Source organism: Vulpes vulpes, chromosome 15 (assembly GCF_048418805.1).
Source record: "Vulpes vulpes isolate BD-2025 chromosome 15, VulVul3, whole genome shotgun sequence".
Lineage (NCBI taxonomy): Eukaryota > Metazoa > Chordata > Mammalia > Carnivora > Canidae > Vulpes > Vulpes vulpes.
The window spans coordinates 86,889,819-86,902,568 of record NC_132794.1 but is presented as its reverse complement, the minus strand read 5'-3'; the positions used below and the strand labels follow the sequence as shown (position 1 = coordinate 86,902,568).

Below are 12,750 nucleotides of genomic sequence, written 5' to 3'. Positions count from 1 at the left end.
AGGTCGGCAGAACCCAGCCTAGCCCAGCACTGTCAGGGAGAGGCTTCCCACACCTATGTCAGTTCAGGGTTTCCTTGGAGAGGAGATGAACACATCAGGCTAAAAGCTCCATGCCATTTATGATGATCTTTAAATAGTACCTACCTCCTCAGGTTCTAATTCATGTGCACTAAGCAACTTTATGACAATAATTTGGCATCCCAATAACTTAAATGTGCAGGGTCTAGTTAAGAACCCTTTCAGAAAAATAGGTCACAGACTATAATCATCAGTGTAATGAGTAGGTTGTCTCTCATGATTTACTTTAAGGATATTATTCACTGGAAGATATTTGTTCACAAACAGTTCTCAGATTTTCTGGATTTTCCTCCTATGGTGAAAGGACCTTAATGTTCATTCATTTTATAGATTTGTGTGCATATATACACACATGTATGTGTATGTATTACATATATATTATATACACACAAATTTGCCCTAGTATGTCTTAGATTATAAATCCCTAAAGTGTAAAACTCAGGCTTATTATGATTTCCTCATTAATTCCTTTGAGGCAAGCTGGACACAATTAGGTACTTAATTACTAAATGATGTCTGGTTTCATAGTTTATATTCTAATGGGGAGAGAGAAATACAATAAGTGAGCAACAAGTCACATGGTGACAAGTGCTGTAAAGAAAAACAGAAATAGAGAATAGAGTGACAGTGAGCAGACAGTTTGATGATAAGGTAAGGTGTGCAAAGGCCTGAGGGAAGTGAAGGAGCATGCAGATAGCTGATGGCTGAGTGTTCCAGGCAGAGGGAACAGCAAATTCAAAGGCCCTAAAGAGAAGGCATATTTGAAATGAATATGGAAGTCAGTGTCTGCCTGGAATGAAGAGTTAGGAAACACTTGGAAGTCTTGGAAGCAGCAACCAGCAAAGACATGAAAGGATAGAAGTTAAAAAAAAAAAAAAAAGAAGAAGAAGAACTTCTACACAATGAGCAGAGTAAGGAAACTTGCAAGGGGTCCATTGTGCCTGCTGCATAAAGCACAAAATGGATTGGCAAAAGATGAGGGTTAGGACCAGATTCTCTGGAAAGCTCTTAAAACGCAAACTTTAGGCAGTGAAAAGCAACTGATGATAAGTTGAGGGTTTTTTTTTTTTTTCTTAATGAATGCATGCAAAAGGTAAAACAAACAGAAAAGTGTACACAGTGACTAGCAAATCTCCTCTCTTCCTTAATCTCAGTTCTTCCTCCGGGCAACATTAATACCATTTTCTTTTGTACCCTTCCAGGAATATCCAGGTACTTATAACCATGCATATACATAATACACGTCCCATTTTGTGCACAAATAATCACACTTTACACTCTGTTGTGTACCTAGCTTTAGCATACAATATATTCTGATGAACATTCAATAACAGAACATCCAGGATTCCTTTCAATGGCTACATTGTATTCTACTGGATGCAAAGGACTGGGCCAGAAGCCCTGACTCTGGTTCTGGATCTTGATTTATTGCTTCCAAGTAGAGTGCTGGTATTTTATCTCCGCTGAGACTAGGTTGCTATCTATAAAGTAAACTAAATGATGACTCAGATTGCATCTGACTTTAACTAATTTTAGGTTCTTTGCTCTTGCCACACACATGACAAAGTCTTCTGTAGGGAAAGAGACCCAACACTCACAATAAAAGTCTGGTCATTACCCAGTTTTAAAGATTTTAAATTTCAAGTGTATCCTGGCAATTCATGTATATACACCCACTAAGAAGTCAAATGTTTCTAAAAGGCATATAATGGAAAGTAGCCCTCCCTACTCCCAAATCCCATTCCAAAAGGTAACCACTTTGATCTCTTTTAGCTATTTCTCATGGTGTTTGCTATCATCTTTCAAACTGTCATATTTATATTATGATTTCAATTTGTCATTTTTAGATATATTTACATGTTGTCTTGGAAAATGAAGATTTAGATGCTATACATTACCTTTCACACACACATTTCCTCCTTCCTCCATCTCCCCAATATATAATTTTATTTAAAGATTTTATTTGACAGAGAGAGAGAGAAAGAGAGAGCACAAGCAGGGGGAAGTGGCAGGCAGAGGGAGAGAGAGAAGCAGGCTCTGCACCAAGCAGGGACTCTGATGTGGGACTCAAACCCAGGATTCTGGGATCATGACCCAAGCCAAAGGAAGATGCCCGACCAACTGAGCCACCCAGACACCTCTCCCCAGTATATAAGTTTAACACATTTTGTTACATCCACTTTCAGTTGTTTTCATTGTTATGACTACACAAATATTGTTCACTGTTGAGCCACATAGTGTCCTATAATAATGTTTCCCTTTTTGTTTTTCTGGATTTTCTTTCTTAGCTTTTTTCAAGCCTGAATCCTAAATTTTCTATATCCTCCAATAGCTCTGTAAAATGTTTCCATTCAGCTTTCAAAACAGTCAACCTTCAGATAATTTATTAGTTTCATCTTTCTGCTCTTGATTTATCCTTCTGGAACCATCTACTCTGATGCTCCAGATCCAATATTGGAGGGGTTCTCTCAAGAGTTCTCTCTGCCTACCTATGCTGGATTAGATTCCTGTTCCCAGAATCTCATGTCTTTCTTTTCCTTGGTTTACATGGCCCAGTAGCTTACTGAGAAAGGGTACCTGAGGGCCAATCTTTGAGACCTAGTATGTCTGAACATATCCTTAATCTCCCTTCATTCTTGATTCTTTGCCTAGATATGAAACCCTAACATGGAAACCACTTCCCTGCATAATTTTGAATTTATGCTCTAATTAGTGCCTTCTAGCCCTCTCATTTTCTGCTAAGGGGATAGGAAGATGGTGTTAAGACTGGCTGATAATGTTTTAGAGGCTACATGGAAAAGCAGCCTAGAAGACTGTCCTTACCAGACAGTAAACAGACTTTCATATGATTTCTCTATTCTAAGTAGTACCCTTGTTTCTTTCCCCACAGTCCAACCTCTTTAGAATATAAGCTTTCAGACTTCTAGTTGGTAAGTAGAGTTGCCTGGCTACAAAGGCTGAGGAGGGAGATCTTATTATAGCTTAGTCATTCCTTTTAAATACTTTTAAATCTGAATTCCAGGGGATCCCTGGGTGGCTCAGCGGTTTGGCGCCTGCCTTTGGTCCAGGGTGCGATCCTAGAGTCCTGGGATGGAGTCCTGGGATCAAGTCCCGCGTCAGGCTCCCAGCATGGAGCCTGCTTCTCCTTCTGCCTGTGTCTCTGCCTCTTTCTCTCTCTCTCTCTCTCTCTCTCTCTCATGAATGAATAAATAAAATCTTTAAAAAAAAATAAATCTGAATTCCTTACCATGACTGATGTGATCTGATCTCTGTCTACCTCTCCAACTTTATGTGCCTCTACTGTGCGTTCCCTGTGTTAAGTTTCTTTCTGGACTCAAGGCCTTTGTGATTGCAGTTTTCTCTGCCTGATACACTTTTGCTATAGGTTGGCACTACTGGCTTCCTCTCATCTGTGGAAGCTACAGATGCCTACCCAATAAGCCACCCTCCCCTTCTTCCTTACCAACAGAGCACTGATTTTACTGAGACAGCAAAATCTCATTTATAATACTCCTATTTTTAATTCACTTCATCTCCATACCACTCCCTCCATCTTTAAAGTGTCACAGATCCTAGGACAGTTGGGTGGCTCAGTTAAGTGACTGACTGCAGCTCCAGTCAGGGTCCTAGGATCAAGCCCATGTTGGGCTCCCTACTCAGTAGGGAGTCTGCTTCTCCCTCTGCCCCTCTCCTTGCTTGTGCTGTCTCTCAAATATATATATATATATATATATATATATATATATATATATATTTAAGTATTGGAATTTTCTGATGTTCACTTTGAAAAGTCCCAACATCCCTAAATTTATAGGCACTTTATTTTCAGCTTTCTCTGGTCTGGAAAGTTGGTTATTATGAGTCTATCTAGTTTCTAAGCTTTTATTTTATTTATTCTTGTGGTCTACTTGAGAGGGAGTAGAATAAATTCTGTGTTCAATCTGCTATCTTTAACTTGAAGTTGAATTATTTCCAGTAAAAGTCTTACATTTCGTTCTTTATTTTGATATTTCAAAAGTATATTTCTTTTTTTTTTAATTTTTATTTACTTATGATAGTCACACAGAGAGAGAGAGAGGCAGAGACACAGGCAGAGGGAGAAGCAGGCTCCATGCACCGGGAGGCCGACGTGGGACTCGATCCCGGGTCTCCAGGATCGCGCCCTGGGCCAAAGGCAGGCGCCAAACCGCTGCGCCACCCAGGGATCCCCTTCAAAAGTATATTTCATAACTACAGCTCTGTTGGTTCTACCTCCAAAATGTATCTTGAATTGATCTACTATTCTATTAGGTTTCCCAAGACTGCCATAACAAATTACTAGAAACTGAGTGGCTTAAAACAACAGAAATTCATTCTCTCACTGTTCTGGAAGCTAGAAGTCTGAAATAAAGTTGTCAGCAGGCTCCTCTGAAAGCCCTAGGAAAGAATCCTTCCTTGCCTCTTCCTAGATTGTGGTGGTACCTGGCAATCCTTGGTGTTCCCCACCTTGTAACTATATCATTCCAATCTCTGCCTTCCTCTTTATGGGTCCTAGTAATCACTGGATTTAGGGCCCATCCTAAATCAGGAAGACCTCATCTTAACATATCTTTATGTATGTATATGTATATACATAATATATATATATACATAAAGATATATATATATATATATATACACACATAACGGATAAAGAAATCTATATGGTGACAGTAGACTGTGAAAAGTTAAGTATGTTTAGTACAATCCTAGAGAATTCTTTAAAAATATACAAAAAAGATATAGCAAAAAGATATGTAAATTAAGATGAAATACTAAGAAATGTTCAAATAATCTAATAAAGTAGCAAAGAAAAAACAGTGGGGGGAAAAAAACAGGAAAAATGGAATACAAATAATAAAATGGTAGACCTAAGTCCAAACATAATGACATTAAGTGTAAATGGTCTAAATATGCCAATTAAAAAAAGAGATTGTCAGAGGTTTTTGTAAAAAAATAACCGAACTATATGCTATCTATAAAAAATTCACTTCAACTATAATTATAGATACATTAAAAATTAAAAAATGAAAAAATATATATATGCCAAGTAAACTCGGATCCAAGGAAAGCTGAATAGCTATATAAACATCAGACAAAATAGACTTTAGAGCAAAGAAAATTACTAGGGATAAAGAGGGACGTTGCACAATGATAAAAGAGTTAAATAACCAAGAAGAAATAAATTCGAAATGTATGTGCATTTAACAGAGCTTCAAAATACATGAAGCAAAACCTGACAGAACTCAAAGAAACAATGGACAAAGCCATAATTACAGTTGGCAACTTCACTTCTCTCAGTAACTGACAGACTAGTAGACAGAAAAACAGCAAGGATATAGAAAAACTAAAAAACACTTTTATCAACTACATCAAAAGATATTCAGTAAGAGAATAATATAACCCTAATACATTCACAACAAAGGCCACCACATACTACACAACTCCAGGGGTCCTTGCACATAAATAATGAGTTGTGTGATGCATAAATTGCTTAAGTGTATGTAGCAGTTCTGCCCACACTTTAGAATACTATGGATCCTTTAAGAAATAGGAATTAAAATTTTTTTAAATTTATTTATTTATTTATTAATGAGAAACAGAGAGAGAGAGAGGGAGGCAGAGACATAGGCAGAGGGAGAATCAGGCTCCCTGTGTGGAGCCCAATGTGGGACTTGATCCCAGGACCCCCGGGATCACAGCCTGAGTTGAAGACAGACACTCAGCCACTGGGCCACCCAGGTGTCCCAAGAAATAGGAATTAGTTCACTGGGAGGTATTTCTACTATTTTTGAAGGAGAAAAGCAACATACAGAAAAGCATACATAATATGGTCCCATTTTATAGAACAAACAGAAATATATATATATATACACAAAAAATATATATATATATACACACATACATGTATATATATTTGTGTATATTTGAAAATGATAAAAAAAAAAGAAAGAAAGAAAATGATAGTAAGTGGAAGGATCATACCTGGTTAGTGGACAGGCGAGTGAAGTGAATAAGGTGGATGGAGGAGAGAGAACGGTGGGATAGGTACCCAAGCAAAAAAGAAAAAGAAAAGAGAAAAAATAAGTCACACTTTAAAAACATGATCATATTTATGCAATTACATAAAATAATAAGTATCTGTAGAAGTAATTTTTAAAGTAGTCTTAAATTTGAAAAAGAAAAATATCTTACTCCAACACCTTTTGGAGATTTGCTCTTGTACATGAAATAAAATCTGAATTCCTTACCATGACGGATGTGATCTGATCTTTGCCTCTCCAACTTTATGTGCCTCTACTATGCCTTCCCTGTGTAAGTTTCTTTCTGGACTCAAGGCCTTTGCGATTGCAGTTTTCTCTGCCTGATATGCTTTTGCTATAGGTTGGCACTATTGGCTTCCTCTCATCTGTGGAAGCCATAGATGCCTATCCAATAAGCCACCCTCCCCTTCTTCCTTACAATAGAACACTGATTTTACTGGGACAGCAAAATCTCATTTACAAAATCTCCAAGCTTCCCCTGTAGCTAGGGTGATAATTCTGGTCGATGGGATATAAGTGAAAGTTACTAGGGATGGCCTCCTGGGAAGCTTTTTAAAAGAGTTACACCAGCTGCATCCTTGACCTCCCCCTTCTCTTTCTGCATTTTCTTACCATGGAAACGGATGTGAAGCTAAAGCAAAGGTTCTTTAGGTTTGGTCCCCAGACCAGCAGTCCCAGTATCACCTGGGAACTTGTTGTGAATGCAAATTGCTGGGCTCTACCCCAAATCTACTGAATCAGCAACTCTGAGGGCTGAGGGTTAAGGCTCAGCAATCTGTGTCAACTGCCGTTCAGGTGAGGCTTAAGCATGCTGAAGTTTGAAAGCTACGGAGCTAATGGACAGAAGCCTCCTTAGAGATACCAAGAAGATGAAGGCTAGTACACCTATGACATCACAGATCAACTATATCAGACTTAGACTGCTTCCTCTAGACTTGGCAGTTATGTGGAAAAAGTAATTTCTATTTGGTTAAAGCTACCGTGATTAGGTATCTGTTCCATGCAACTGAATAAAATTCCAGTTGATAAGTCATTTTCCAAATCTTGGCTCTAACACTGTCTCTTTAGAGAGGACTTAACTACTCTGCTTATTCCCTCTATCCCCACCAATGTCCTTCCCTATTGTGCCATCCTGTTTATTTACTTTATAGCACTCAGTCACACTGATATTATCTCACTTACTTTTTTTTTTTGCTTATGGTGCATTTCCCCTGAAGAATATAAGCTTCAGAAGGGAGACCTTTGTCTTTTTGCTGCTGTACTCTAGCACATACTGAAGTGTCTGGTACATAATGGATGCCCCATTTATATTTGTGGAATGATTTAAAGAACTTTAAAATTAGATGTGACATTTAAAATCATGTATTTTTAAGAACTACCCTATGATTCAGCAGTTGCACTACTGGGTATTTACCCAAAGAATACAAAAATACTAATTCAAAGGGATACATGCACCTCTATGTCTATAGCAGCATTATTTACAATAGCCAAGATATGGAAGCAGCCCAAATGTCCACTGATTGATGAATGGATAAAGAAGATGTGGTAGATAGATATATCACATACTGGAATATTTATTATTCAGCCACAAAAAGGAATGTAATCTTGCCATTTGCAACAATATAGATGGAGCTAGAGAGTATAATGCCAAGTGAAATAAGTAGAGAAAGACAAATACCATATGATTTCATTCATTTTTTTTAAGGAAAAAAACAAAAATAACAAAAAGGAGGGAGGGAGAATGAGAGAGTGAGAAAGTGAGAGAGCGAGAGAGAAGCCAAGAAACAGACTCTTAACTATAGAGAACAAACTTACAGTTACCAGAGGAAAGGTAAGTGGGAGGATGGGTTAAATAGGTGACAGGAATTAAAGAGGGCACTTCTCATGATGAGCACAGGGTGATGGATGGAACCACTGAATCACTCTATTATATACCTGAAACTAACAATATAATACTGTATGTTAACTGGAATTAAAAACTTAAAAATAAAATCATGTATCTTTAAAGTAGACAAATGGGAAAAAATGATTACAGACAATTTCAAAAATTTTAAGGAAAAAATTTGAGTTGAGAAATCCAGACACCTGTAAGAAAAAGAAAGGGATATGATACAGAAGGGTCCTCTATGCCTGCCTATGAACACTTTCTACCTTACTCTCAAGTGGCCTATCAATTTGAAAACCATAAACAACTGGCAAAATAGGTAAATGTTGAAGGTGTCACAGAAATAAATTGCATGAGTTCAGTATTTTTTTGGTAACCTTGTTTTTCCATTGACGTTTTATGCTACCCCAATCATTGCGGGAGACTTGTTAATAACAAAACTTCCTTTAGCATTTAAACACAAACAAGAACAAGAATTCTAATCAATTTTTGTATGCATGCCAGAGAAACACACACAATTAGGTTTTATCCTTGGAGAGAAAGCACTCTCTTCACCTACATTACTACGATTTTATTTTACTCTTCTAGTAATCTCAAGTTGGGTCCAAGACTAACATCATTGCAAATAAATGAGATCTTCTCTGGTAGCCCATGCAGGCACATTGCAGGACAGAATTCAGACTGAGGATTCCCCGGGGATAAACCTGGGATCTCTGCTTGTGAAAGTGACCCAAGAGGCTCCAGCACACCTGCACTGTGATAGGTGAATTTTCTTTCTCCTATTTTTACCTCATATAAAAGTGCTCTCATCAACCTTTGGAAATCTGTATCCTTTGGTTTTTCAAAAATGAGTTGTTCTGTGCCATTTAAGTAAAGTGTGTAAATATCTTTTTCAATGAAGCATACAACACTTAAATAAAAGGAAAGGGCAGCGCTTCTGACTCAACATCACTATCCACTCTCTCTTGAGGCTCCTAGGATCTAGATAGGCCTCCTTGGAGCAACCACGGGGATAGGAAAGCTGCAGAAAAGTGCGAGAGGCAGATTGCTTACAAAAGGAAAAAGAAGTCTGGAGATTGGGTAAGACCATTTTCTCTCTTTCTCATAGAATCAGCAAAGTGTATCAGACAGAGTTTCTTAGGAGGCCCTTCCAAATACTTGGAGCTGAAAGAACTTAAGGTCAGTAGCAACCCAAGTGAAAACTTTTTTTTTTCCCCAAGTGAAACTTTTAGGAAGCCCCCAGAAACTGGCCTCAGCCCTCAGCCAAACCTGGCAGATTTTCCTTTTACTCTACAAGAGTGCAATAATCTTTTATCTTATAAGAGGCAATGACCTCAAGTTTGTGCTTAAATAACTTCTACCTGGAATGGCATCAGAACCAGCATCAAATGTGCCATGCTCACTTTGGTAATGAAAACATTCTGTAAGGCTGGGGGCTCACTCTTAATAGGTCATTAGAATTATCTGGAGATCTTGTTTACCATAATGTGGGTTCTGGAGCTCCACTCCCAGAAGTTCGATTCAGTAGGTCTTAGGGGGATGTTAGAATCTGCATTTTCAACAAGGCTCCCCAGGTGATTTGATGGAGGTGGTATGAAGCCTACAACTTGAGTAATCCTGGCTTCAAAGGGAGGGGCCAGAATTGCTTCTTTCTCATAATAAAGACCTACTGTAGAGAGTGAACCAAGGCTACTAGACTACCCAAAGCATTCTCCTTGAAGAGGTCCCTGGTGGGGAGATCATCTATACTCATTCTCAGAGGTTCAGAGAGTGAGTCTCCATGGTGCCCAACTCTATAAAAGAACCAAAACTTGGGTTCATACTTGGCTGGCCTTAAGGATAAGTAGCAAAATCCTAAGGTACCAGAAAAGTCTTGAGCACTTTTTTTTTTCCCTTTTCCCTTCTTCCTTTTTACTGATATCGAGCTAAGGAAGCCAAATAGACCCACACAGATAATATGTTGTTTGGGTATGGGTGAATGTATACAGCTAGAGCAAATTCTGTCTGGGGAAATTCAGAAGAATGAATTCCAGTTTGATACACAGCATCAATAATTGACTGTACATCAGTGTATGGCATCTGGATAGGAAATCCTGTGACCTAGAAAAAAGACAGAATAACGTGTAAACCCATGATACAATTATGTAGGTAATCAAGAATCACTGTATACAAAACTATTACAGAAGCCTCAGAAAATGGTAGCCAAGAAATAATAAGTTATTTTTATAGGTGCTTATGATGTTCTAGGAACAGTACTAAATGCTTCACACACACATTTAATTCTCAAACAACCTTATGAAGTAAATTCTACTATAATCCCCACTTTCCAGAGAGAGAGAGAAGAGCAGAGCCAGAACTGATAACAGAGCATGCACCCTCCATATTCCACATACTTGCACCCTTTCTAGAATAGCAAACTGACAATGAAAAAAATTACTTGGTCCTAAAATGAGGTATCTAAATGAGCATTATGGAAGAATTCATTTAACATTGATTTGGTTCATATTTCTTAAGTGACAACCATATGACAGGATTAAAGGATTATGGCACATGGTTGTATGTAACATTATCTATTTAATAATACACAAACAATCATAAACCTCTTTCAAGCCTTAGACTACTTATTTCAGGGTGCTTTTCTTTTTTTTTTTTTTTAAGATTTTATTTGACACAGAGAGAGAGAGAGAGCACAAAGGGGGGAAGGATCAGAAGGAGAGGGAGAAGCAAGCTCCCCGCTGAGCAGGGAGCCCACTGTGGGGCTCCATCCCAAGACCCTGGGATCATGACCTGAGCAGAAGGTAGACACTTAACTGACTGAGCCACCCAGGGGCCCCTGGGAGGCTTTTCTTGATCCTTAAATCTGTTCGTGTGTTCTTTCCATGTGGTTGCAATAGGATGCTATCCTTCCCTAACTTATTTAATGAAATATATTGCAATTACATGCTTTATGGTCTGTCTCATTAGCCTATAGTCTCTATGAATTCACAAGATTATATCTGTCTTGTTTATGGTCATAACCCCAGTGCCTAACACAGTGCCTGGCACATAGAATACGAATAACATTTGCTAAATACTTGTTAAGTGCTAGGTGCTGTGGCAAATGTCAGCTCATTTAATCCTCACCATAACCACAAACCAGATAATGATTTTTATTCCTGTTTATCTTGCCCAATGGGTGGAAAGTAGAGAGAAGTTAGGTAACTTGATCAAAGCTAGCAAGTGGTTGAACCAGGGTTTGAATCCAAGCCACATGATTCAGCTCAGGTTTATGATTGTGTGTTATCATTTTTAAAAATATTTTATTTATTTATTCATGAGAGACACACAGAGAGAGGCAGAGACATAGGCAGAGGGAGAAGCAGGCTCCCTATGGCGACCCCAGTGTGAGAATGGATCCCAGGACCCTGAGATCACGACCTGAGCCAAATGCAGAAGCTCAACCACTGAGCCACCCAGGTGCCCCTGATTGTGTGTTATTAAACATAATTTTACAAAGAAACTCCAAGTTTTAAACCTTGGTTTTTATTGCTTTGCTTATCTGTTTACCCCTAATTCTATTTTTTTAATGCAAAAAAACCAACTTCCTCCCTCTTCATGAATAAATAGCACTTGCAGATCCTTCCCTGATAGCCTAAGTACTCAACACCAACAGATTCCTTCCTTTCTTCTCTCAAAGGGTTTCCCTAGGAGATATCTCCTAGTGTTTGGGATGATAGAGGGGGAAAGAAACTCACTCTTGGGAGACTGGGGCTTTCAAAACCTCATTGGACCAGTTCTTAGGGAAGAGTCAGTGAGAGAATGCTCAGAATTGGGGGTAGGTAGGGGAAAAAAAAGAGGAGAGGACCCTAGCAATATACCAAATGCCCACCATGTTTGGTTATGAACTTTTTGAGTTTGAGATGACTTTTAACCATCCAGGATGATGTTAAATGCATTGGTAAATATATAAGAGAGGAGGTCAGGAGAGAAGTCCAGGCTGGGTACGTACATTTGGATATTATAAAAGATATTAAAGCTTGCCTGGAGTCCTCTGGCTCAGAACCAGTGAGAGGGAATCTGTTCTATTACTACCACCGAGGGATCATCTTTCAATTTCTTAGTTGCAGGTGATTTCTTTTTGGTCATCTCTTTCCAAAGGTTGTGGTTTATGTAATATACCACAATCATCAATATGACTGATTCCAAGAAAATGTCATACACTGTGGTCATGGTAATAGTTGTTTGGTATACTTGAAATTTCTTATTCTATAAATAAATGTATTTTAATGCCATATCATCTATTATCTAGGATCAAGATAAAAAGCACTTGAGGGATATTTGAGGTTACTATTCCCAAGTAATGAACAACATAGATAAAACAAATGCCATTAATGCACTAAATCATACACACACCCAATAAAATTGTAGCAGTCTTTCAAATTCACTCTCTTCTTCAGATGATACAAAGCTTCCAGTGCCAAGTTCTAGTTTAGGAAGAATTTTTCGCAAAATATGAGTACATTGCCGATTCCAACGTGTCGGCTGTTTAGGTCGCCATTCCATCATTTTACATTTCAGAGTCCTTTCAATCCTAACATAACAATGCAAAGATTAGTTTATGACAAATTACAACCCGTTTCACAAATGTGATAAGAGTTTTGTCACTTTACTCAAGTATGGGAATTACATTGTTTTTGCTTTAGGATGAGTCAGACCTCTATGGCTAAGGATATCTGCCTTCGTTCA

At 38.2% G+C, this 12,750-nt stretch overlaps 1 protein-coding gene across 1 annotated transcript in view; it reads right to left on the bottom strand.

Moving 5' to 3' along the window:
• Window positions 1–7,696: 7,696 nt before the first annotated feature.
• The window catches only part of CC2D2B (coiled-coil and C2 domain containing 2B), a 109,848-nt gene continuing 104,794 nt past the window's right edge, over window positions 7,697–12,750 (bottom strand). The window contains exons 33-34 of the mRNA XM_025991204.2: window positions 12,418–12,595; window positions 7,697–10,125 (exon numbers count right to left, since the gene is read on the bottom strand). Of these exons, the coding sequence (XP_025846989.2) occupies window positions 9,937–10,125; window positions 12,418–12,595 (367 nt within the window). The 3' untranslated portion in view covers window positions 7,697–9,936. The remainder of the gene's footprint in view (window positions 10,126–12,417; window positions 12,596–12,750) is intronic.